General features: G+C 43.5%; 1 protein-coding gene and 1 long non-coding RNA gene across 4 annotated transcripts; one reads left to right on the top strand and one right to left on the bottom strand.

Moving 5' to 3' along the window:
- On the bottom strand, positions 1–26,764 carry ZNF217 (zinc finger protein 217). 3 transcript variants are annotated; one of them, XM_030288593.4, is made up of 6 exons: positions 26,617–26,764; positions 10,454–12,259; positions 8,307–8,432; positions 5,904–7,484; positions 2,576–2,699; positions 1–2,083 (listed from the first exon to the last, which is right to left on the bottom strand). In XM_030288593.4, exons 2-5 carry the CDS (start codon positions 11,850–11,852, stop codon positions 2,590–2,592), a joined length of 3,216 nt encoding a protein of 1,071 aa, XP_030144453.4. In that variant the 5' UTR covers positions 11,853–12,259; positions 26,617–26,764; the 3' UTR covers positions 1–2,083; positions 2,576–2,589. The 3 variants fall into 3 exon arrangements, with proteins under 3 accessions (XP_030144453.4, XP_030144454.4, XP_072773088.1); XM_030288594.4 differs by lacking the exon at positions 26,617–26,764 and adding an exon at positions 25,994–26,574; XM_072916987.1 differs by lacking the exon at positions 26,617–26,764 and adding an exon at positions 25,543–25,809.
- LOC140680355 (uncharacterized) lies at positions 9,133–11,329 on the top strand. Its single transcript, XR_012051545.1, has 2 exons — positions 9,133–9,346; positions 9,489–11,329. It is a non-coding gene; the product is annotated as an uncharacterized lncRNA (long non-coding RNA).

Below are 26,764 nucleotides of genomic sequence, written 5' to 3'. Positions count from 1 at the left end.
TTTTGCAAAACACCAAGTCTATATTTACATCCACATGTAATAATATACTCAACTAAAGTGAAATACATCATAAATTAAATGAGTAATGTGTGCCTGCTGCTTGCCGACTTCCGGTTCCAACAATTAAAATAGAACAAAATGGAATGAAATAAATACATTTAAAAAAGAAAAAAAGGAAAAAAATCAACAGTTTGTACCTCTACATATGCACTGTTATTTCCAAAGGAACATACAAAACCAGTAGTATCCCAATAGTTAATACTGATGGGCAAAGTGTGGTGATGCTGCCATGGAATGGAGTCTTCAGGTCCGTTTTTCCATTCCAACCCTAAAAAAAAGCTTTGAGGGGAACTGTACCAGCATGAAGGGAGATTAAAAAACAAACAAGCCTTAGGTCTTGTTTGCTGCAACACGTTAAAAAGCAGCCCTGCCCCGTGTGGCACAGGCAGAGCAGCTCCAGCCCTGCACCTCCGGGACAGGGAGAGATCACACACAAAAATAGATTAACCCTTTTCCAAGTGAATTCATCTTCAAAAAATAGGCTATAAAAGTGCAAAACTAGGAAAACAAAAATCTAGATTATGTACATATGGCTCAGCTTATGAACAGGAAAACAGGTCAATAGTGTACAATTTCCTGATACACAGCACTTCATTCCATTGCCAGTTTACAGAGACATAAAAACCAGTCCCATTTACAGGAACTAAGACAACTGGAACATCTCAAGTTGCATAATGAAAAAACAAGAGTTTCTACTTTGTTTTTTTTTTTTTGCTATTTTACATTTGCTGTAAGAGGGAAGAGAGAAAAACAAACAGTGCAAAATATTTAATTGTTTTGTTTTACTAAAATATATGGAAGTCAAAGCCAGGTACAGAAGGAATTAACTCTTAACTACAACTTCATGAGAAGAAACGAGGAAGGCAAGTTAAAATACGCAACAGTTCTGCTTTACTGGCTGGTAACTGGCCATCTTCCCTTTACAAAAATTAAACTGCATGTGCATTAGAAAAAACTCTTGTTGTCTTCACAAAAAAATAAAAGGAGATATTCTCCCATTTACAGGTTATTTCTCGTTCATTTTAAACACCCAGTAGATGCTAAAACTTGACATCAAGAAGCTTCCAAGCACAGTCAAGTAGGCTCCATCACAGCCACATCCCTTTTGAAGTCTGCAGAACCCAAATTCATATTTCAAGGCTCTTATTTGAGACTTTACAGCTTTGGACAAAGGTGCAAAGGAGTTTTTTTTTTCCTTGAAATGTGACTGTGTGGAGCTTAGTACAGAATCAAATATTTGAAACATGGAAATTATTATTGTTTCTCAAGCAAGTCCCAGGGATTTTCTGTTTGGATGGTGGCAGAGGTGTTTTTAAGAGGCTTCTCTGAAGAACAGCAAAACCAATGCCAAGAGAAGAATCCAGCCACATTTCAGGAAATCCAAAATGTCAAGTATTGCCTCATGCTTGCATTTAAAAGCATGCTGGAAAGAACCCCAGAGCAGCAGAGCCCTCCAGCACGTCCTGGTCCTCACCCAGCCAAGGCAGATCAATGTCAGCACCGTTGCTTTAATGTTCACAACATTTATAAACCGGACAGTTTCAGACAGTTTATTTGGAACTTTTAAAAAACTAACATAGTTCAACAGGAAAAAAAAACAACAGATGAGAAACTTTCACTTTTATGAAAAAGGAGCATTACGCCAACAGGATTTTCAACTTCAGTATTTACAGTTTACCTGAGGTGCAACGATATATATTCTTTCCAAGAGAAACTCTTCAGCAGCGCTCAAGTATGTAAAAATAGAACTCCTACCTAATATTTGGTCAATTAATTCTAATGAAAAATACTCAAAAGTCAAGGTCAAGATATACATTCTCCACACACCTTCATAACCCAACTGTTTCGACTACTTTTGTATGGCTATTTGGTACAAAATGTTAAAAGAACCAATATTATAAAACTGTAGTGTTTCTATATACAGTACAATCACAGCTTAGTTCAGTAGCTTTCACCATCTTCTCTTCCTCAGGGGATGAACTGCAGGTATAACTCCATGGAATATGCACTTGTGTCCTTAGACCTGGAGGTGGAAAAAAGAGGAATAAATATTAAGTTTGTGGTATACAGCTCTAAAATGGTACAGCACAGTTCTTGTTGTAAGGAGTGTCTTTATAACAAAGGGAATTCCTTCCACATCCTTGCTAAAGAATTGATATTGCCATGGAAGTTGGGATTGACAGCTTTTATCTGGCAAATAAAGTCTACTTTGGGAGATTTCTGCCCCAAGAAGAATCTCAGGAATGAAATCAAGTTAACAATACAACCAGACACATCTGTGCTTAGCAGATTAGTAAGATTAGAAGAATCCCAATAAATGAAAGTGTTTTAAAAGCTGTCAACTCAATGTCAGATAGCTCTGCTCCCAACATCTTTTCATAAAATCATGTGTGCTGGCCCAGGTGCTACAGCATTCCAGAAATATTCCTTAAGAATTCCCCTTATAGAAGAGGGAAATCAACTGAAGCACCCCATGCAACATTTAATCAGCAATTAGTTCAGAAGGTTGGTGTACCGTTCTTGGGTGATTCAGTTCTTCTTGTCACTGGGTCTGAAGGGTGTGTTCCCCACAAAGGGCTCGTAACTTCTCTTCTGCAGCAGGTTGCTGGGTAAGTGTTGGTATGACACTGGTCTCTTTCCTGGAAAGAAAAGTCATTTAAGGGAGTTAGCATTATTTCCTGCTCCCCTCAGGTACACCTCAGCATGCAGGATCCAAAATACCTTGAGAAATCATCTCACAGTCAGGCCTCAAAAATCTAGATATTCATATTATAGCAAATTCAGGATCCAGACTAAATACAAGTCTGGATAAATAAAGATAATTTAACAACTTTGTGCTTAGTTTTATCCAAGAGATGTCTTTGCTTAACTCACCCCACAACAGATGCCACACCTAAGGAGGTCTAAGTGCTGCATCCTTAAAACCTAATTCAGTTCCTGTATTTGTTTGAAAACTGAATTTTTCAATGAGTATGTGAGAGGGAAATTGGGGATAATTCATTGCTACCATCAAGGATTACATGGAACTCGTGACACTTAAAAGGAAAGAGTGTTAATACACCTTTACTTGCAGACCTTTGTTAAGCAATTTTCAGCCTAGTATACATGTAGTTGTGTTTATCTGAGACCATTAATTCACATTTAGATTTGAAATCAATGCCTGTTCCATATTAAGCCTTACTAGCTTAGGCAAGCAGTCAAAAACACTTCATAAAATTAAGGCAAAAAGTCCAGAATCATTACTCCCACAGGACCCAAAAAGCCCAACTGCCATCCATATTCCATGAAAGCTTCCAGTGTAGCATTGAAAAAACCCTCCAGATCTTTAATTAAATTAAAATGGCACAGCCAAATTAATATTTCAACAGAATCCACAGAGCCATTGGAGTGTGTCACGAGCAATTGTCTTTAATTTGCAGGCTCTGCCAAATCAATCAGCCAACAGGTTATCCCTGATAACATGTTGCCACTGCAAAGGCAACTAATTTGAGAATAACACAAACTGAGTGGTTTCAGAATGTTTCTGTCTCTTCAGGGCAACACGGGATGGCAAAGCTTACAAGCAATAAGGGAAGGCATCATGCTTTAATCAAGTTTGCCAAGTGGAACATATTCTCCTGACAACTTGATCCAGCATTTAACATGCGACAGAACACGTTGGGGCACCACGAGGATGTTGCCACAAGGCACACGGGCCCTTCCGAAGAGGTTTTGACATGGTGGTTTATAAAATCAGCAGGGCTCAAGAGGAAGAGAGGGCAGAAAGCTGCAGGTCTGCACCTGCACAGCTCTGCAGATGGTATCACACAGCTGAAGTCTAGAGAAACTGTTGTTTCAGATTTTTAATGAAAAAGAAAAAGAATTTAAAGAGACTTTTACCTCTGCTCTCCAACCACAATAAAATTTTGACACTGAGAGGTTGCTTGGCTGTTACCCTGAACCCTTCTTAGTGACTATCAAGGTGTGGGCTGGGTACTTCGAAGCAAATTGGTTGAAAAACCAAGAAATTAACCTTACAAACCTACATCTTCTAGCCCAGGGCTTTTATGGAAGTTGCTACGATAACCCAGTAGAGGGGAGCTTGTTTCAGTCTCTTTCCAACTGAGGTATAACAGCCATAAAAAGTTGCTTTTCTCGCCCTGAGCCAGCAGCTGGTAATGAACAATGAAATCCTCATTTCCATGACAACAATGCTGTCAAATTAGCTGCAGCCACAGTTGTGAGAGCTCTAAATAACAAACCCAGTGCAAAGTTCTTGACTGCAGGGCAGTGTCTCTGGGCTGGCACCAGGGAACAGGAAGCAAAGCCCAGCCCGGAGACTTCTCTGGCACAGGTGGAGCTTCCAAAGGAAGAACCAGGTGGATTGCAGTGAAGTCACTGTTTGAAAACAGAGCTGCTCCTGCAGCAGGCTGCCCTGGCTGCCACCTCCCCATCCCTGCACACACTCACTGATGCCCCTCTGCAGCTCAGCCTCTCACAGCCCCAGGACAGGACTCTGTGCTCCTGGCACCCCTGGGCAGGTGCCACTGTGAATTTCTGACAGCAGCTCAGGGCACACAGCCAAAGCCCTGCACGAAACAGGAATGAACCCATTTCCTCACCCCTCCAGTGACTCAGCCGTGGTGCTTTTCCTTCTCCACTCCCTGCACACAACTGTGACACCTTCCCTCTCCTTTCCCTATAACCCACTAGGAAAGCCTGCATATTTATATAGAAATATAAATTATTTACATGTGATATATTTTTGAAGCCCACATCCCTAAAACAAGCAAACTAAAACCAGAACAGAGCGAGCAAATACTTTTTTTTTGCCTCGTAACTAAATGTGGATTCGGTTTTTGCAGTTTGCTCTGACCTGAGGGAACACACCCCTGCTTGTTACCATCCCAGACTGCTTCAGAGGAGCAGCTTTACTGCTTCCAGAGAATGGGAGCATTCAGAGTTCAGGAACTTCACAGACTTTCAGACTACACAGCCCACACAGGCTATTCATTTTTATAATGGGATCTTCGTCTCAAAATTCAAAGTCCTGTATTTGTAGCGAAGTCCATGCTGAGCTCAGCTTCAAGTCATAAATACCACCTTCTACAAATAGTCAGACAACTGCTTAAATATCACCCAGCACCTTTTAATCTTGGCTGCCTGCTGACTTTTTGAAAATGTTGACCAAGGACAAAACATAAAAATCGTGTATTTTGTAGAAGTACCAGAGTTCTCCCAATGCATCACAAATCATTTATCTCTGCTAGGCCCAGCAGTTTCCACAGAGCATTGCTACACCATAATTAGAATAGCAGAAATCTGTTGTCTTGATTTAACAAAGTATTCTGTTTCTACTAGAAATTAAACATTTAAAAAAAAATCTATTGAAGAGCAGAAGCCTAAAATTTACATCACTTTTATGATCTGCAATGCATCCTTTTCTGCTCTTGAAGGGAACAATTGTCCATGGCAGCTTTTTTTTTTCTTTTTTAAAAAGTTTTATTAATATTCCAGATGGTCCAAGACTTCTGGCACATTAAGCACAAAGTCTCATTCCATATCCTGGATTAGTCAACATGTCTGGAGTAGTCTGATGAGTAAACAATACATGTTTGCCATCAGAAACCCATGGCAGAGGGGAAGGGGGAACCTGAGGAACTTAGTCTCCTCTTTAAAATTCAGCCCTTCCACACCTAATTCCCCAAGCCAGGAATTTGCTGAACCTGGATTTTAAGTTTAAAATCCAAGCACTGACTGAATTTGGTGAAATGCTAAGTACAGGCATGTTTTCAGTGTTTCAAAGTGGGCACACACTCATTTACAGCCCTGTGCAGTGGTGTAGGGGGAAGGAGGGACTGTACCTTCTCCTGTCGAGCTGGTGACTTGGCCATTGCTAGATCCACCAGAAACATAAAGTGATCCAGAGCTGTATGGCTCGTAAGGTTTGATAGTCAATCCATTGGGAGGATCAACATCATCTGCACTGAGGAGCCCTTGTTTGGTTGGCAGAACAGAAGATGTGGGTTTGGTGCGAGGGTATTCCTGAGGTAGCAGATTTGCATATCTGTTTGCAACACGAAATCTGCTCATTTCGTATCTCCTGTAATTAGCCAGCGGAGAGTCCAGATGCTCCACAGCTACCACAGAGGGTTTCATCCGTTTGGAAGAGCTTTCTCCATAGTCCAGACTTGCATTGCTCCCAGATTTACTACAGAGATAGTCTCTCCCTCGCTGGCAAGCCCAGCCAGGTTCATTGAGGTGAGACTCCAGAATCCCATTCATGCTGCTGCTGACCAGACCAGACTGAGTCACTGGGGCACCCAGAGCTTTGATTTTATACTCAGATTTTTTTACTCTGTCCAGTACTGGAGAGATCCTGAAAGTGGAGTGCACTTCTTCTTGCTGAGGTTGTCTGTAGTTGTTTGCCTGAGCTCCAATGTTACTTTGCTGTTTATGAAACTTGAGGTTACTGGGGGCTGTACTGCTCGACTCGCTGACAGAGAAGAGAGGGGCTTTGTTCTGAGGAGGGGCACACTGCTTGGCTTTCCCTGTCTGCAGTGGTTTTTGCTGTGGATTTGTGGAAGCCTTGTTTTTGTTGGGCTGGAGGGGCAGAGGAGGCACGTCCTTGCCCAGCAGGGCCGGGGGGCAGCCCGTGCGCCGGGCCTTGGCCAGCGCCTTGCTCCTGTAGCCGTTCTTGTTCACCGTGTCAGGGTTGTACTTGTGCATCAGCCTCTGGTGCATCATGAGGACCTCGGGGTAAAATGTCCTGTAGGTACAGAAGGGGCAGGTACTGGGGGCCAGCAGGCCTCTGCTTGCAATCACTGAACATTCCTGGGAAGTCTTGCTGGATAAATCCAAAGGCTGCTCGTGACAGTCCACGACAAGTCTGCGTTTGTAGTTCTCAGTGCATTCTTGCATATTGTTCACATTTTTCCCACCAATAAAAGCACAGATATACTGCACATCATCTTCCTCTGATGCCACAGAAGCCTTTCTCTCTCTTTTAGGCTGAGCCTCCTTGGTTTCCTTCTCAGCCTTTAGTTTCTCTGGGTAAGGAACGGGCATGTTCTCAGGTACTTGATTCAAACTGCTACAAACAGAACCTTTGTTTGATTCCCTGGAATTGTTCTTTACTTTTAAAAAGATTGTGCTGCCCATTGCATTGCTCAAGGACAGAACTTCCTTTTGCTGCTTGGCAGGTCGGCAGCTCTCAGCATCTTTGGCACCATCAAAAAGCCTCTTTAGATTTTTGGTTTCTGGAGCAGCATCAGCAGCCAGTGACAGCGCCGTCTCCTGACCCCGCAGGGAACCTTTGCTGTCACCCTTCCCATCAGCTGCGCTGTCACCGTGCCTGTCCTTGTGGTGTCTCTCTAAATGATACCTCAGGGAAGTTTTCTGGGCTGCTGCATACTCACAGAATTCACATTTGTACGGCTTTTCACCTGCAACACAGATTTATCAGTAAATCAGCCTGAGATTTGAAGTTTTGATCACAAACGCAAGGCAACACTGGGGACTCTAAAACACTGATTTTTCTCTTCCCATCCACATGCTCCTAAATCCCAAACTCATGTAAAACATTTAAACAACAGTGTCTTAATTCTTTTCCTCACTAGAGTGCCATCTCCTGGCTGTGCTGGGATGATTCCACACGCTGGCTATGGATGGAGATGGGAGCTGACAGCGTGTTTGGCAGAGATAAGCAAGGAGTGGAACTCTGGGTCAGCCCCAGCAAGCTGCAGCCCTTGCTCACCCCACAAGTGTCCTGCTCCCAGCAGAAACAGGACAGCTCAGCTGGAAACAGAGCTGCCTCCCAAGAACACACAGGCAGCAGTAGGAAGGGTTTGTCTGGCTGCGCAAAACAAGGAGCTGAGTTGAAAAAGAGACTCAGCTTTTCCTCCAGGTAGCAGCAGCTGGCAGACAACCAACTTCACACTTGAGAAATTGGCTGGTTTTTAAATTAAAACCAAACCCCAAACTTTTGCTACACCTCTAAAGGTAGAAGAAATTAAAACTTGGAAATATATGGTTTTAACAATACTTAATGCATTTAGCGTTCTTCAAAACCATTCATACTTATGTAAATAATTCAAATAAATTTTAATGGCAATTATTTAATTTTGTTTAGAATTAGAGGAAATTTTGTTCTTAACATCAGCAATTTTGAAGGCAGATTCTGTTTTTCAAAAGTAAAATCAAACATTCTTTTCAAGTGGATTCAGGTGATTTCCCTCCCCTCCCCAAAAGGTGTAGCCCCCATTTACCTGTATGAGTTCTGAGATGAATATTGAGGTAATAATTGGAGCGAAAATACTTTCCACAGTAGCTGCATTCTCTGGAGGTTCCAAGGGTTTTAACTTTTGTTCTTTCCAAACTGTCTTCATTTTTATCTTTGGAAGAAAATACAGGCATATTATGAAGAGCAAATCCAAGTTTGCAGTCTTGTTCAAAACAGTAACTTTTTAAATTATAAACAAAATTCTGAAATGCTGTTAAATTTTACACTCTGCAAGTAACTTTTGCTGTGTTTTGCTGCACCCTGAGTAACAAGAGCACAAGATGTTAAAGAGATTTCTGTCCCCAACACTGTGGTTGGTGGCAGTGACCAAGGAGCCCAGAGAACAAACAAGAGTTCAAACAAGATTCAAAGAAGAAAAAAGTGACCTACAGAACCCTGATGGAGAATGGGCCATCTCAAATACTAACACAGGTTCTAAGTGTATTATTTTATTGAAGGGGATGTTTGAATTAGTGCAAGTGGGATGATTCAAACTAAAAACATGCTCTGTACACAACAGCCAAACACAGAGAGGTGGGGAAGGAAGGCAAATACGCTTTTTTTCTTTTAAATTAACTCTAACAATGGTATTATTTATGTGCTAATCAATGGAATGTCTGTAGAGGGACACTCCTAAGATTCGATAAGGAGTATTTCACTGTATTAATACAGAGTGAGGAAGCGCCAGGGTGTCCCAGTGAGTGCCCCGGGTATTCCAGGAACAAATCCAGGGATGAGGAAGCAGTCCCACTGCAGTGCAGAGGCAGGAGGTGCCGCAGGAGGGCGGCAGGGACGGCGGAATGGCAGAGAATTCACCAGCACAGCCACCGCGGCTGCGCTGCAGCTCCCATGAAAATCCACACAACTCCACTCACACCCAGGGCAAGGCTGACTGCAAGGCTGGGAGGAAGGACACCTTCAGCATGACTAAGAAGTCGGATATATAATAGACTTGAAAGAGTTCTTTGAGGTTCCTGCCTGCTGGAAGGTTTCTCTCCTGGAAATGCTGCGCATGGCTCAGCCCTGGTGAGTTAAACAAACAGCTCGTGTCTCCAGAGGTGTGACTCAGCAGCTCACACCAAAATCTGCCCTGCTTTAGGATAAAGCGCTGAGAAACAAAATAAGCAACTTCACATTAGGTAATCGTGTCATTCCTTTGTTCCTGCAGGCAAAATAAAGGGCTGCACATTACCAGAAATGGCAAAGTCAGGCCTGTGTGGGTGCCAGGACATTCTGTACACCGTGTCTTGCCCTGAGATTATGCAAGTGTCTGTTCTTTAAAGCCGGCTGGGAGCATGTCACACACAGAACCGCAGATTAGCTGGAGACTTTCTGCCAGGCCTTTTGTCCCCTGACATGCAATCTTTTTCAATTAAGGAATCATTCACTATCACTTGCTTTTCTAGGACACTGTGACATCCAGAATTAATCCTGGGTAATGTACAGATGGAGTCTATCCACGCTGTCAGCAATCCTTCCAGGCACAGGAGTTAAATATACACCCCTCTTACATGCAGGTCCACATATTAACGCACAAAATGATTCAAACATGCTGGTTCTGACATTTAGGCTTTCAAAGTTACTGTTCAAAACAAACACTAAATTTGCAGTTGGACAGAAAAAAGTTTTAAATTGTTCTTTACTTCTGAAGAGCCTCAAAAATTGCTGGTGCTGAGCACTGAGTATTTTTTGCTCTTACAAGATAAAGGGGGGAACAAAGTGAAACTGCAATTATTTCTCATAAAATAGTCTTTGTATAAACCATGTGCTGGATGGGAAGGGATATGGAACACTCCAAAGCATCCAGTAAAGTCAGAGATAAGGGGTGATTAAACAGTGACTTTTTCCAATGGTTAAACTCATTGCTATGAAATCTACTTCAATTACTGCAGTGTTAAGAAACCCCAATACAACTTCAAAGACCTCAAAATGGCAGCATCCAAACCTTCCTTACCTTCTCATTTTTCTGTTCCCTTTCCCCCACCATAACATTCCCTGTCTAGTTTTTTAACATTTCCTATCACGCTCTGAAAAGATAACGGAAGAACACAACGCATTCTTTGGCTCTGAGGAATTCCTAAACAACTCTCAGTGATGGCCACTTCACACTGAAGTGCTCCCAGTGCTACTCACCTAAATTAATTGTTTCTGGAAGCCCATCTTCAGAGCCATCCTCAGAGCCTCCCTCCATCCTCTCTGCTGCCCCGTTCTCCTCCAGGTTCCCAATGATGTCGGCACAGTAGGTCCTGGCAGCGGTGGAGGTCTCTCCATCACCCCGCCGGTCCCTCTTGTGCACTCTGGAGTGAAGGACCAGCTGGTGGTATGTCCTGAAGGCTTTCCCACACTCAGAGCAGTGGGTTGGCTTCTCTTTGTTCTGGGATGATTTAGAATCCATCTCCATAGAAGGCACTTCACCAGCGGGATGTTTCAGTTTGTCCTGGGTTAGGTTACCATTCCCTGTGAAACTGCTGTTTTTATTTACCTTTGACTTCCCTGTAGTTTCAGCCTGGCTACCTTTATTTGCATTCCAAATTTCACAGAGTTCTTCTTTATCTGAAGATGACTCATCGTTGTCTGTACTTCCTTCTTGCCCTGGCTCTTTAATCTGCCCGTGGCCAACTGCGATTTTACCTTTGGTAGCCAGCTGCCATGCTTGATACGTGGTGAAAGGATCCAGCTCGGCGATCCACTTCGCAAGCTTCTGCAGTTTGTCCTTTTCTGGAACCGAATTTGGTCTTAAGTTCAAGAATTGGAAAAATTCCTGGTTTTGAGATGTTTCTTCTGCATTGACTTCAGCAGTCACTTGGGGGCTTTCACCATTGGGAACTGATTCTTTGGTATGCACTTTACTGTGCTCAATTAGAGTCTCTTTATTGTGAAATAAGAAACCACAAACCATACAAATTTTGTAAGGTGACGTTACATTTTCAGTTACGTGCTCCTGCACCACCTCATTTATAGTTATGGGGCCTTCAGAACCTTGCTGATGCTTGTTTCTAGAACCAGGTTTTCCAGTGTGCGTTCTCATATGATTTTTGAGGAACCAAGGCTCTTTAAATCTTCGCCCACAAACATTACACCAATACGTGAAAGAATCTTTATGCTTTTTCATGTGCGCCTCAATGTCAAAAGCTTTATCAAACGTTTGCCCACAAACTTTGCAGCTGAGTTCCTCGCTGTCCTGCTCGTTGCTGGGTGAAGGGGAGCTGGTTCTTACCTGACACTTATCCAGAGGACTGAGATACTCTGCCTCCACCCTGAGCACGGCCGGCTCGCACAGCGTGGGCCTGTGCTGCGTTAACACGTGCTTCCCCAGCTCCTCGGGGTGCTTGAAAGTCTCGTCACAGAACATGCAGTCCAGGGGCATGCAGCCCTCGGCCTGCAGCAGGAACTTCTCCTGCAGGCTTTTGTAGGAGATGGTGTTTGTTCCTTTGATGGTCATGGAGGCATCGCTGGTCTCCATCTGGGCTCCCACGGCGCTGGCGATTCCCTCGGGTCCGTCCATGTATGCCAGGAGAGGCTGCGTGGGCATCTTTCCTCCCTTCTGCTCCCTTTTACATCTCTTAATGGCAGTCTGCACTTCTCTGGGGTTGCTCCCTGATCACAGTAAGGACACTTGTAGAGTTCCCCAACATGTGCTCAAAAAGTCTGCTCAGCTGGAAAACCTCTGCCAGGAAAATGGGTTTTAATTTTTTTTTTTTCCACCAGCAGAAAATTGTTTCTTTTTCAGCTTTATGTGCTTTCACACATCCCAGCAAAAGTATCCAAAGATTTGCTCAGTGATGGGATGAGGGTTTTTTTTTGGATTGTTTCTTCAGATTTTTCAAGTCTACAGATACAGTCAGTTGCACTTAGTTTTGTTGCACAAACTTTTCAAATAGTTGCATTAGGTAAAATACACTCAAGGCCAAGTTCAGTGCCACAACAAAACTCCAGCACCTGGAAAAGAGAGAAAAGAGTTAGTCAGACCTTTCAAAAGAGAAGCATTGTCTCCCAAATAATGAAAATATTAGGGCTGAGAACCATCAAGTGCTGTAGACCTTGATATCAAGTTCTAGTTTTTGTAGAAAGCATATTTTTAAGAGCCAACAAGGGATAGGTAGAAGGCACCTGGGTCACTTTTCTACCTGCCACAGTTGAAATAGTTTGGCCTTGAACATCCCTCTGTTTACAAGTGTTATTTCTCTGCAAGACTCTGTCTGTCCTTTCTAAACCTGCACTTACCCAGTTATATAAAGCTGCTGAAACCATATTTCAGTGCACTCCTGAACTCCTAACAAGGCAGCAGCCCAAGTAACCTTTCCTTGAACCTGTAAAACCACAGCAGAACTTCACTTGTTTGTCCTCTAAAGGCTGTTAAGCAAAAGGCTTTTTTTTTTTTAAGACTAGATAGCTTGACATCAGCTTTTATAGTTCTGGTACACAGGGAGTGTCAGCACAAATCTTTGTATTAAGATCCATTCACCAGTCCCACTACTCAAAGCTTTCCCTATTACTCACACATTTACAATGTCTGTGACAATTTTAGGCTGGTACAGTAAGAACATCTCAACATTTTTTATGGACTAATGATACTGTTTCTTGAACAGTATTTAAATCATTCAAGAGGCCAACTATTACATTTTAAAACCCAAATTCTTCTACATTCAAAGTGGCACAAAACAAAAAATGATTTATTGCTTATGCTCACAAAGGAAGGTTTAAGATTGCAAAAGATTGAAAAGGGGCATAATATAGTTAATCACAACTCCAATTTAAATCTCTAAGTCTACTGAGTTACAATGCCTTCTAGCAGCAACTGATGGGCCACCGCTTTGGGCTGGCAAATTATAGTTTTGTGGAGTTCAGGACTCCAGCTGATGAAATTTTTGGGTAAAGGAAAATTCTAGCAAATTAATATAAGACTAATATAAACTGCAGAAGAATCATTCTGAGACATTTCCAAATAAAGTAATAACTAATGAAAAGAATTCACTCAAAATCTGACTCAAACTTTGGCAAATTATTTCCTAAGAGCCAGCTGGCCAGTGACCACATGACTTGAATTAATATGCCCTAAAAATATTATGCTCTATAACTCTTAGAGCAGAAAACAGCATGGACACAGGTGGGGTTTAAAATTCACCTCAATTTCCACCTCTGCCTTGCTTTTCTATGGAAAAAAAATGAAGCATTTGGTTTTATTTGACCCAAAGAAAGGACAAGGATTCAACCACAGCCCTGCAATAGTTCAGGCTGTCAGCTTTCCATGATAAAGATGATTATCAGTAGATTCTCAGCTATTTCTGATCAGAGCTGGCTGGACGGAAAAAGTGGTCTTGAGCCATTAAATGTTAAATTATTTCAGCAGAAATCAGCCCAGGCAAGAGAAGCAGCTGGGGAAGGAAGCCTCAGCATACACTGGCAGGAGTCACAGATCCAACATCTCCAACCCTTCATCCACTTCCTGCAGCCTTGCCCTGAGAACACTCCTTGCTTTTAATTTGAAAACTCAGCACCTCCTTTCCCATCATGCAGACCACAAGATCCCGGGGCCTAATGAACTTGGGTAAAAATAGAAAATAAAATAGAAAATAAAACAGCACCACACCAGAATGCCAGTAACAGGAGAAAATTATTGTTGCCAGCTACTCGTTTTTCATTTCTTTATGTTTCTCCAAAGTTTAAAGGCTCTTCACTGCCCAGTCCTCTAACCCAAGTTGATGCAACCAGCACAATTAATATCAAGAATTTTCTAGGGGTTTTTTTATCCCAAGTTGTTTCAGGCCTGGGCCAAAGACTTATCCCCAGTTAAACACAAATGCAGGATCTTGCAGAGTAAGGTGGAGTGTAAGAGGGAACAGATCACTGCTGATGGCAACAGAACCTGCATTTTCTGCAGCCAAAGTCTCTTTTCTAACTACGCCCTTTATCCCCATTTTCAGTTTCATCACTGCCATGATTAACACTTCCTCTCTGCAGAATGAATCAAAAATCTCCTGTAACAGGCAGGTTCACTTCAGTGTGGGGTGACACTTCTCTTCTACTGCAGCCTTTGCCTTTCTCCCTTCCCCACTCAGGTCAGACCTTCCCTCACTCCCTATAGGCAGGTGAAGGAGCCAGAACCAAAGTCTGAAGCTCAAGTATTCAAAAAAACTTTTTTTTCTTTTGTAAAACATCAGGAGAAAACATATCAAAGGCTGCTGGTTAGCATGTTTTATGCTTCATGTTTCAACTTGCCTTTTTGCTCTATTTCTACTGGAGTTTTAAAAGGTATTTTTTACCCAACATGCTACAGCAAAGCTAAGTGAGTATCTGCCTGAAAATAAGTTTCAAATTTCAAAAAAAAAAAAAAAAAATCCAGGCAAGATTAAAAAAGTGGAACAAACTTGAGTTGAGTGCATTTGCTTTCAGAGCCATAGGGAAGTGCTCTGCAGGAAGAAGTGTAAAAGTCCTGCTGCAGAGAGGCCAGAGGCACTGCAGGGGCACGAAGGCAGATCCAAAGGGCAGTGCCTGCAGTCCCACACAGTCAACTGCTGGGATTCATCAGCCACTGCTTCCCTGCTCATGTCTACAAACAGAAAAAGCCAATTAATGTTCATTACGCTCCCACTCTGTGGCACTACAATTAATACACGATAGAGCAACAAGAATTAAGTCACTGGAGAAAGGGAACAGATGAGAAGCAACAAAATCCACCCTCAGTGCCCTTTGTAGCATTGTGGGCTGAGGTGAGGGAGAAGAGAGCTCCTAACCTGGGCCTACCCAAACCCAGCCCAGGATAAAACCAACACGCTGACACAGCCACAGCTCCAGGAAGTTTCAGAATTTAAGCAACAGGCAAAGATCACATCTAAGGGATGGCCCAGGCTGGTCACTGGTGGGTGAAAAATCCACCTCAAGCAATCAGTAACATTTTCTCTGGTAAGTCTTTGGAAACAGGGCTGCTTCAATCCCATCTCAGCTGTCTGGCAAACAAAACCTGTCCTCACAACCACACAAACAGAGTGTACAACCAACACCGGAGTCATGAGAGGAGTTCAACAGGAGCTTGGGGCCCACTGTGGTGGCTATCAATAGGTTTGAAGCCCTTTGGAGACTTCATCAGAGCACTCTGCACCCTCCCCAAGCTGTGCTGGCTGCTCACTGCTCTCACTGCTTTTCATGGAGGCTCTGAACAGCCCGAAGAAGCAGCCACAGCTCAGCCTCTAGGCTGCAGTGCAACCAGAGCAAGATATTCCTGTTTCAGGAATCTGAAATGCCTCTTTGCAGCTCTTGCTCTTGGATCCACAGGAGAGAGCAGCTACAGACTGGGAAAAAAACTGCAGGTAGCACTTTAGAAGGAAAGTGCAGATACAACTAGACAAGAATGTATTTAAACTGAGAAGACAGAATACAAGTACTAGGTGAGTTAGAAAGCTCTATTCTTATTCTGCATCTGGTGATTACACACTTCACTCTGATTAGATCCATGCCTTTTACAAGTAGGCAGGATTTTTATGCTCTCACTGTTCAGACAAGCCAACACATGCCAGAACTACAACCCAAATATCCCCACCAGGATTTTATCCATTAGTAACAAACCTTTCTTCCCACTCAAGATAATATGCCTTGGATTTGAGGACCAAAAACGCTGATTACATTACATTCCTGTCATTCAAAACCCTGTAGGCAGCAGGAAAACTGTCCGGAGTTGCCTCAGTTCTGTTGTTTCCTTGGAAAAGTGGACAGCCTGCAACACTGTGACTACAGCTGAGGGTCTGTGCAGCTCAACAAATCAAGTACAGTACCTGCATTTCTTGTGCTTTCTTTCACTTTCAGAAGACAAAAGGACACACCAGTATCAGAGACACTGAGTAAAGAACAGAACAATACAGGAAATCCTTCCTTCCAACAGCTGAAAAGCTACAAACTCGCTACAGATGAACTCAAGGTTGAAAATAAAAAATCACTTATCACCCCCACAAAGCAAGTCAAGAAATGCCACTTGTGACTTCCCTGCCCATCTGCAAAGGCCCCCCTGTCCCTCCTGCCCTGCCCAGGGCCCACAGCTTCCAGGGGAGCAGGGCAGGAGGAACTGTGACTTCTCCTGGAGCCACCAATCCATCTCCGTGCCAGGCTGCCACCTACTGCACTTGGTGCAGCTACAAACATATTGCAGCCGAGCAGAAAGAACAAAACTACTGGAGAAGTTTTAGCCTGAGCATTTAGAACACTTCAGCTCACAAGTGAGTCATCCCTGGCTGAGGATTTCAGCAGGTTCACAGCGATACCCATTGTATTTATAAACACCACAAAACACCCATAAAGATTCCACTGGACAGATGAGAACATCTTGTTTTCATTGCACTTGCCACACAACCTAAGAACCACACCAAAACCCTGCTGCATATAAATGGATTATTAAAACAGAGAAAAGTTTAATTAAGTGCCCGTAGAGAAATTTAATTTATTTTTATTAAATTACACAACCCAAGACAACATATTACATAGTCTTGAAGATTTCTTTGGGAAATGACCTATCAGGAGTAATTTTATTGCATTTCTACTTCCTGCATTTCAAAATTTCCATGAATATGTAACTCTAGACACACCTTTCAGAGAATAGCACAGTAACCATTGAATTTCCCATTTTAAACACATTACAGAGGCACTGGGAATAAAAGTTGCATGGCAAGTCTCAGGATAAACAACTATTCTTTGCTAATTCTGTGCTGCAAAACTATTGTTAAACTGTTAAAAGCAAACTGGAACAATTACAGAAGTTAAAGTAGTTGCTGCAACACTTTCTGAAAAAGAGAAGTGAGAAAACTTGAAGAGTTACAGCCAAATCCAGGACACTGAAGTTACTTTTCTTCTCTGGCAGATAAAAACTCAGACACAACTACCTCAACAAACCCAGATTCTCAAATTCAAGGCCAGCAGCAAAATTATCACTGCTTAGCTGACCAGCTTCTCCCAGCTGCTGCAAATCAACCACTTTAATTTTTACTGGGTCTATTGGACTTCAGAAACTTACATGCGACTCTCATTTCCACTTAAAAAAACCCTACCGTTTTCCTCATGTTTCAAGAAGTTTCAGGATATTAAGAGTCATTTTACATGAACTGTTCTTTCCTCTTGTTGTGTTCATGCCCCAGAACAGATTGCTGATAAACAGATTTTACATTGCTGGTTGCTTATTGGAAATTACAAGTTTAACACCTTTTTTTATTTCCAATTTCAAAGATTTACTGTAGTTGTTCCAGTCCTACCCAAGGACCACAGATAAAACAGACCAGTTAACATCACTTTTAATAACACCTCAGTGGGACCACAAATAAAAACTACCTTATGTATGTTATCTATTTTATCTGGGCACAGCTGTGTTCAGGTGTAACACTGATCACAGGCAGAGCAGCTCATGCATAAATAAATACACCTTCAAATCCTCAAATAAAACCTGAGCTGAGGTTGAACTTAAACTTATTTAGGACGTTTTTTTAATATGCACATACAGCATGGCATACAGCTAAGGCAGCTGCACTACACCTACAAAGTTAAGTACAAATAGCACCCTAAAATAGTTCCTAACAATATTTAGGAGCTCCAGATTTTGGGTTGCCTCTCCAGTGTTCTGGCTTGAATGTAAGGCAGCTGCACCACACCTACAAAGTTAAGCACAAATAGCACCCTGAAATGGTTCCTAACAGTATTTAGGAGCTGCAGGTTTTGGGATGCCCCTCTAGTGTTCTGGCCGAGTGTGGTGTCTGCACAAGCCACCAGTGAGCCCAGCTCTGTGCTGGAGCAGTTCTGGTGTACCCTGGCATCCCTGAGCTCCCACACTTGGAAAGTGAAGCCAAGTGTCATGGTGAACTCCTCACTCACCAACTGTCCCAAGAGGTGAGTGAGATTTCCAAAGGCCACGGTGTGAAAGCTGGGGTCTGTCCCTGCAGGCGGCAGGGGTCTGTCCCTGCGGGTGGCGGGGGTCTGTCCCTGCAGGTAACACGGGTCTGTCCCTGCAGGTAACACGGGTCTGTCCCTGCGGGTAACGGGGGTCTGTCCCTGCAGGTAACACGGGTCTGTCCCTGCAGGTAACGGGGGTCTGTCCCTGCGGGTAACACGGGTCTGTCCCTGCGGGTAACACGGGTCTGTCCCTGCAGGCAGGTGGCAGGGGTCTGTCCCTGCAGGCAGGTGGCAGGGGTCTGTCCCTGCAAGGTGGCAGGGGTCTGTCCCTGCAGGTAACAGGGGTCTGTCCCTGCAGGTAACAGGGGTCTGTCCCTGCGGGTAACGGGGGTCTGTCCCTGCGGGTAACAGGGGTCTGTCCCTGCAGGTAACAGGGGTCTGTCCCTGCGGGTAACGGGGGTCTGTCCCTGCGGGTAACAGGGGTCTGTCCCTGCAGGTAACAGGGGTCTGTCCCTGCGGGTGACGGGGGTCTGTGGCACCACAGGACTTCCTCCATGCACTTCAGCAGAACCGTGTGTGTCACACTGGGGCAGGAGGGGCTTTCCTCCAGCAGGCTCAAATCCCTCTGCTACCCCAGTCTCACACAGGGATAGTCCCTAATTTTCGGGAAGATGCTGCAGTATTTGCTCCAGAGACCATGACCTTATTTCTCAAAGAATACAAGTGCCCATTGCCCACGACTCCAGTGACAGCACCAGAAAGTTATTTAAGTCAGGCCAGATAAAACCTGACTTTGCAGAGCAGCACAGAAGCCAAGAATTATTCCTCATTACTGGGCATTCTGCTGCTTTCTAGGGAAGGAGAGAGCTACTCCCATGGAACAGAAGATCATTTCACACAGCTTCCCAGAGTATTCTGTGTTAGTGGAGGAGCACGTGAGTGATCCCAGTGCTGCTTCTCGTCCACACCGAGCCTTTTATACCGACTGAGCAAGCACAAAACTGTTTTTTATATTTGTTAAGAGTTCAGCCTGATAAAGAACTAACACGAGCACTTGTAAAGGAAATGGAGATTCAGGGGGAGGAAGGGGAGGAAGAGAGTTGTTTGTTTCAGTTGCAGGAAAGATCAAAACGAAGATGTTCAGGTTGAAAAGAGAACATAAAAGATGACCGTAAACTGGAATTTCCACTCCCTCCATCTGCAAATTTAAGTCCCCCTCGTTAGTCTTCATCCTCCAGGCTTGAAGATTTCAAAGTTATTCCTAAACTTAAACTCTTTCATGGCATATCCTTTTTATCCCCTCTAAGACAGACGCTCAGTTATAGTTCCTTCTAACACCACCACAGGGATTTCCAACACGATGATCCTAAAACAATTCACAGAAACACAACCAGAACATACACAGAATACATACAACCAGACATACACAGAATTCAAGACTGTTATTATCCAAGCACTTCTGCACACACACTTCAGAAAGATTTTGTGTTGAAAGCCCTTTTGCAGTCAGATAAAACAGACACACATGCGAGTCATTTTCCCTCTGAAGCCTCGCAAACAGGATTTTAATCACCAGTGGAAAATAACTCGTAGTTAATAACGAACAATATTAGGAAAACTCCCTCCCCCATCTCAGACATCTATACTAATAAAAACAAAGGATATCCTCTTTCTCTAAAAAACCTTTTCCTGTGCAGTCCCTTCTTCTTGAAGGCTAGATGTCTACCAGGGGTTTGGCAGAGAATGGATGAGCTGAGTGTGTCTCCTCAGAGAACTGAATGCCTCTACTATCAAAAGATGTAATTAGGCCTCTTAAAGCAGGCAACGTATAAGCTTGCAGCATTCTGCACATGTTTTTCCTCCACTGAGCAGAGCAAATATAAAAGAGACTAATTCTTGGCATTAAAGGAGGAAGCACTACAAGTAAGTATTGACTTTCAAAGTTCAGAAGGACTGCTCAAACTGCCAGATTTTTTTCCTTTTTCCCTGATTAGGAGAGAAGTTCTCAGGAGCCACAAAACCAAAGTGTCCTTTAGACAACAGAAGTAGCCAATACCTGTTGTAGAAGAGCTGAAAGATACAAGAATAACCCTATTTTAAATAAGTCTGGGACACATTTCACCACTGCTGGAGGATGATGCAACTTCATTAAATCAAGAAGTTACATGCACTTAAACTGGCAATGACCCCTTACCTTACAAAACAGTTTATTGTTCTCTCCACAGCAGGTAAAGGCTCTCGGTGGAATGAGTGATACATTTTTATTGTTGAGTCAGTCTCACCTTACACAGACTGCCTTGTATGTTTTGTCTTGGTTTTCATTTAAAAGAAGGTATTTTCAGAGACCTTAAAAGCAAATTTGACTTTTTTACTTCTTGGCAGAGGGATGTAAGGTCTCTCCAACAGCCACAACTACAAAGAAGTGGTAAATTCAGTTTACCAAATGAAGACTTAATTCCTTATTACTCAAGAGCCAGGAGTTCCTCTGTAGCAATTACATGCAAGTTGCATCCCTTTGGGCAGCATAGGTGAAATAACAGGAAAAGAGATTATTTTACTACTCCTGAATTTGAGAGAAGTGGTCACTTCCAAGGAGTTCCCTTTGTTAAGACCATTAGTGTGCCCTAGTGCTCTCACCTGACTTCCAGTTTGAATCCAACTCTCACCCAGCACAGCTCAAACTGCTGCCCCTTGGAAGGAACAGAGCAGTATCTGATCCCTGTCGTCTGCACTTCAGAGTTGTCACTCTCAAACATAACCACAATCAGGAGCTTGCAAAAAGTAGTCTTGAAAGATGGAAGAAGGTACAGAGTCCAGGGAAAAGACATTTACTTGGAGTTCAGTCATCCCCTGGAGTAGCATCTGAAGGTACTAAAATAGAAAAGTGATAGAAACAGACACTTCCAAAGCTGTCTCCTTTCTCCCATGCAGGTGGGAGATGTCCCAGAGACTGATGGAGACTTTTTAACTGCCCAGCCTTACACCACCTCAGCAGTGGGCTGCAGGGACCTGTGGGTGATGTACCCAACAGCACATCCTGGGCTGCACAGGGCCAAGCTGGCCTCTGAAGCAGGGACCACACCTGCAAGAAACAGAGCTAACAGGCAATTTCAGACCGCAGTTTTACCAGCATAAGAAGAAAAAAAAAGTTAGAAACAAACAGGAAAGGTGAACAGAAATTGAGGCTTCTCTGGGCCAGGTTTACATCCATTTTCCCTACATCAGTCCTTGGTGTAAATCTAAGCAAATCTAATTTCCTGGGTACCAAAGGAGAGAGGCTGAGAGAAGCCCCAGGGTTTCACCACCCAGTTCTCTGCTCTCACAATAAAGTGTAGGCACAACACAAAGGCCTCAGTTTCCCTGATGCAGCTCAATCAGAGCAAACTGCACTCCCTTTATTACAGTGAGAAATGCAAGTGTACCTATTGCGCATAAACAAACTCAGACTTTGATACTTTTAGTTACATAAAATCTGCAGCACATCGAAAAGCACCCTCCAGTCAATAATTCACTTCTGCTTGGATGGTTTTCAGCTCCAGTCTTGAAGTCACCCTGATCTACACAGATTTCCCTGCATATCCTACCCACATTTCCTCTTGTAGTTTCTTTTGAAATCCTCAAGGCAGCCTGATAAGCAATTCCATCTTGTTGTGTTTCCAAACACGTATGTCACCTATATTTTTAATTTCAAACTCATTTTTCCCAGCATGTACACTGCTCTACTTTGAAACTGCAAAGTCTGCTCTTATCACGCTGCTTGAAAAAAAAAAAAGGAGGAAGATTCAAGAGTGCTAGATTTATGATAAGCTATAAACTATGCTCTGACCAAAGTCATATGATTGTAACAGTAGAAGTTTTTATATATTTTTCCCATTGACATACACCCACGTTTGGCATAAACAAGCTTCATCAGCAACAAAAGGAGACTATTTGGCAATTTCACTGAAGAAAAAAAAAAAAGCTGATTTCTAACAGCAAATTGTTTAGAGAAAGAAACTTTCTGTTTGAAAGCACATAAAAACCTAGGTAAGTTTAGGTTGAAAAAAGGCTTTTTTAATCCTAAAATACAACATGTGTTGAGAATCTTACATAGTTTGGTCATATCCTTTTCCTTACTTTTGTATTCAGTTGCAAATCTCTTGTGGAATGAGTCACATCTCTCTCAAAGCACGCATACAGTAGTCAGCAGAATCCCCTCAGTGCATTCATACACCAGGAAGAAAAACTTTTTTTTTTTCCTAAAGTCACCTTAGAAAGGTGGGGGGGCTGATCAGAAATGCCCCAAAGTCGGCTGAAAGTTAAAAGAATTTGCAAATAATGCCGGTATGAGATGTGGGAAGGCTCTGAGGGGGGCTGGAAATGCAGAGTGTCCCCAGTGAGAGCTGAGCTGGCACATGGCAGCCCTGCTGCAACCCAAAGGCTCCGTCCTGCTATATTTAAAGACAATACCTCAACAGTGAAGTATTACAACATTTAAAGTGAGATAAATAAGCATAAGACACAGGCAAATATCCTTGGTTATTTAATCATCCTGAAAGCAGCGTGGAAGTGTGAGGCTGAGTTCAAAGGTCAAACTCTTCTTTCAGCTTCTTGCAAAGAAAAGAAAGCTCAGCCCATTTTACCTTGGGGAAAGGGGGGCTGCTCCTTCCATATGCCAGCATTTCATAACACAGGAAAGAGGGAGTGTATTTACATATACACTAGATGGAATCTTTTCCTAGGATAATGCATTCCAAATCAAGATTCAGGTTGGAAAGAGCTGTGACAACAGAAAGTCCCAAAGAACAAAGGGAAGTTAAAATTTACTTAACGTTTCCCCAGAGCTTCTTAATTGCAAACTCGCAGATTTTCTTGTAACTAAAAGTTTACTGTAATCACTGGTTTGAAAGTCTAAGTGAAAGCCACAGTTCCCTTTTAAAATAATTTCCCTCTGATTACAGTAATAACTTAGCACTTTGTATAAAATATGGTATTAATCTATCAGGATAGCTCTAAATGAAAATACAGTGGCAAGAGGAGATATTTCTGAAGGTTAAAATAAGTGCTCAAAAAGGAATTTTTGGAGTGTGATCTAATGAAAGGGGAAACCAGAATCAAGCAGCCTTTTGTGTAAGACAGTCTGATAAAAAGGTGCTAAAGTTTATTTTCTTCCTCTCTTTTCTAGCCCCTACCCTAAACCTTGCTCTTCCCACCCCTCCACCAAAACAAAGCAAAATCAAAAAACATTATTCACTTAAAGAGGAAAAGAAAGAAATCCTCTAATGCAAAGCCTGGAAGGCATTCTCTAAAGACTACTTAATATGAAACTTTGTTTACAAGACACCAATATAGCCTCCTTACCACACTCAAAAACAGAAAACATCCACTTATTTAAAGAAATGCTTTTTCTATTTTGATCAACAAGGACGTCGGTATTCATTTTAATTTTAAATTCGGCCCCAGCAGTGCCATATGAATGTTTTAAACTCATCTATGATATGCACTGTTTGAGAATGTTTAAACAAAGGAAGTAGGAAAAGCCTTAAAATACACAGCAAAACTTAATGGCTTCAATTTTTAAATACAGCCTGATTGCAGCATGGCAAAATTATTCTCTTATGCTCACAGTCAGCCTTCAGAAAGAATAAGTGCAGTCAGTGGAGTAATTTGTCCCACTGGAAATTCTGTATAAAACATCTACCTAAAATAAACAAGGCTTCGCAGCAAGAATCGTCAGTTGCCATTAAGGACACACCTTAAAGTTCTTACCACACAGTAACTAAACAAGTACAAACTAGTGGGGACTGTTTGCTACTTTTGTCTTAAAAGTTAATGAGATCAATTCACCGCTCAGTATCAGATCCTCAGATCATTTTCTGCAAAATGCGGCTGCCAAACAACCCCCAAAACACCAACATCCAGGCTCTGAGTGGCTGATGTGTTATCAGCAAGCCTGAGCTTCTCGCAAAGGCGAACAGAAATATTCACATTTAAACCTGACACCAGCAATAGTAAAAGGTAAAACGCTGAACTGCTCAGAATCTGGAGCTCTGGTACTGGAAGGCAGCTGTTGTTCCCCTGCCTTTTCTTTTGTTGTGCTTAATCTCATGTCAAGTCATTCAACCAACTCCAAAGCGATGAAGACATAATTGAACAACCTTAACTAAAAACTGATCTATAGTTCCTCAACTGCCATATATGCTGTTTAAAGATTAAAAAAGGCTAACTTATGAAAAAGAATCCTCAGAATTTTAATCAGCAACTCTGGTGCATGCAGAAGAGTTGCTTGGCTGAAGGCCAAGCCAATCAATAATCACTGTAATAACCATGGTTCTAAAGTTATTTGTTTTTCATATTCACCACCCTGAAAAACTTAAAAGGCAAAACTTGAAAACTCAGATGTTGATTTAAGGAAAGAGCCTGGAGATCGAAAATCCAAGTATTTTGCTCAGCATGACGAGATTGCTCATTAAAAAAAAACACGTTGCAGAACGATCAGTGATCACAAAGCCACATTCCTGCTACAGATCTTAAAATATTGACTCAGTTACAGAACTAGTAAAGGGGAAGAAAAAAAAAACCCTCCTCCACCCTCGCTCTCTTCCCTCCCCCTCTGCAAAAGAATGCAGTTTATCCTACTTATTTGCAACTGTCCTGTTCTATTATCCAAGGAAAGGCTGAAACCTCAGTGTGGACATCCCAAATTAAAGTGTTAGTCGTATTCCCAAACCTCCAGTTAATAAGAGCTCCTAAGAGCAATAAAACATGGCGTTAAAGCATTTGCAAGCCATTGTCACAGCCCTGTGCTCTGCTACCTTTGCAGCCCCAGAACCAGCCCCCACCAAGCATGGAAGCGTTGGTCAGCAAGTCAATGCCTGCTATTCAACTTGTAGTTAGGCGTTTTATTTCTGTGTCTTCCAGATCGTATCACTCCTGCATTTCACGGCCTAATAAAATGTGAAGAATGATATGCTCCCTGCTCTCCCCCCCTCCCTGCATCTGAAACTGCGTTATTTCCCTCTCCTCTTTTTCACACATTCTTACAAAAACTTCCCTTTTCACATACTTCTATAAGAAAATATTTCACTGCAGCTATACTTCAGTTCCTATTTCTATTTTCGATTTTCACTAGATTCTTCTTTCTCTGCCTCCCCCTCAAACCCACTGGTAGAAACTGATGTAGTTTTAAAGCTCTCAAGGTCATTTCAAAAATTAAAAAAAAAAATGCTATCTCAAAAAAAAATCCTTTAAACACACAACCCTCCTAAACTAAACCCTTTTCACATTCAAACGCCTTTCATCAGCAGATCAATAACCCAACAGAAAGATTTTTGTTCCCCACCACTTCAAAACTATTACACTTCAATTCAAATACTTACTGGGAGTCACACAGCACATTTTATGGGATGGCTCATTAGAGAACATACAGACCTTACTTTGGGTGCAGGTTTTCTGTGTGGGAGACAAACAAACAAAAAAAGCCTCACACCCCAAAACAGAAAGTCCAGGGGGCATCACGGAACAGGAATGAAATCCAACCTCTGGATGTTCTAGAATTTTATTGTCCTCGCTTGGCAACCTCTTTTGTTGCTTAAGAAGTCAGTTGAGGCTTATTTATTTATTTTCTAAACTTCCTATTCCCCTTTAAAAAAAAAAAAAAAAAAAAGAGAAAAAAAAAAAAAAGAAACACGATGCTGAAGAAATGCTCGGGAAGGCTTTGCTCTTTGAAAGACAAAGGTAAATGGAACAAAAACTGGCAAAACGGATCAATAAACTTTTCATTAACAACCCCCCCCCCCCCCCCCGCACTCCGCCCCATGAGCCACTTACTACAAATCCTTCTTCCAGGAACATCTTTGACTCACAAAGAAATAGCCTCTCGCCGCTGCACACCCCCACCCCGCTCCAGACCGGCGCCTCGGGGGGGACCCAGCGACCCCCCAGGTGCGGGGCGGCAGCGCGGCCCCGTCCGGGGGCGGCGGGGAGGAGGGGGCGGCGGAGACAGAGCGGGGCCAGCGCCAACTCCGGGGCGGGAGGGACCGGGGAAGGGCGCCGGGCTCCGCCCGCCCCGCGCCGGCCGGGGGGCGGCGGGAGGAGCCGCTACCTGCGGCCGCGCACACCTGGACCTTCCTCCGCCCGCCTCAGCCCCGCGCTGCCCTTCCTCCTCCTCCTCCTCCTCCTCCTCGTCCCGTCCCCCGCGGCCGCCGGGACAGCGCGGGGATATGGGGGGGGAGGCTCCGAGCGCTTCAAACCGCCCTTCAGACATCACGGCGGCAGCGCCCCCCCCACAACCGGCCCCTCACGGCAGAGGCCGCTCGAGGGACGGGGCTGCGCCTCCCGACGCAGGTGCCCCCCGGAGGGCGGAGGGGGGGGCGGGGAAGGTGAGAGGAGGAGGAGGATGAAGGAGGAAGGGGCCCGGAGCCCCCGGCAGGTGCCCCCCAGCCCTGCCTCACCTGAGAGAGGCGCCGCGGGGCAGCGGCCGCGCCGCGCTCGGGGCACTGTTTGTAAACGGCTCCGCGGCAGCTGTTGCTCGGGCAGCCCCGGGCCACGCCCCTCCCGCCGCGGCCACGCCCCCGCCTCGGGCCACGCCCACACCACCCG

The sequence above is a fragment of the Taeniopygia guttata genome, chromosome 20, assembly GCF_048771995.1.
Source record: "Taeniopygia guttata chromosome 20, bTaeGut7.mat, whole genome shotgun sequence".
Taxonomy (NCBI): domain Eukaryota; kingdom Metazoa; phylum Chordata; class Aves; order Passeriformes; family Estrildidae; genus Taeniopygia; species Taeniopygia guttata.
This window is presented reverse-complemented; position numbering and strand designations above follow the sequence as displayed.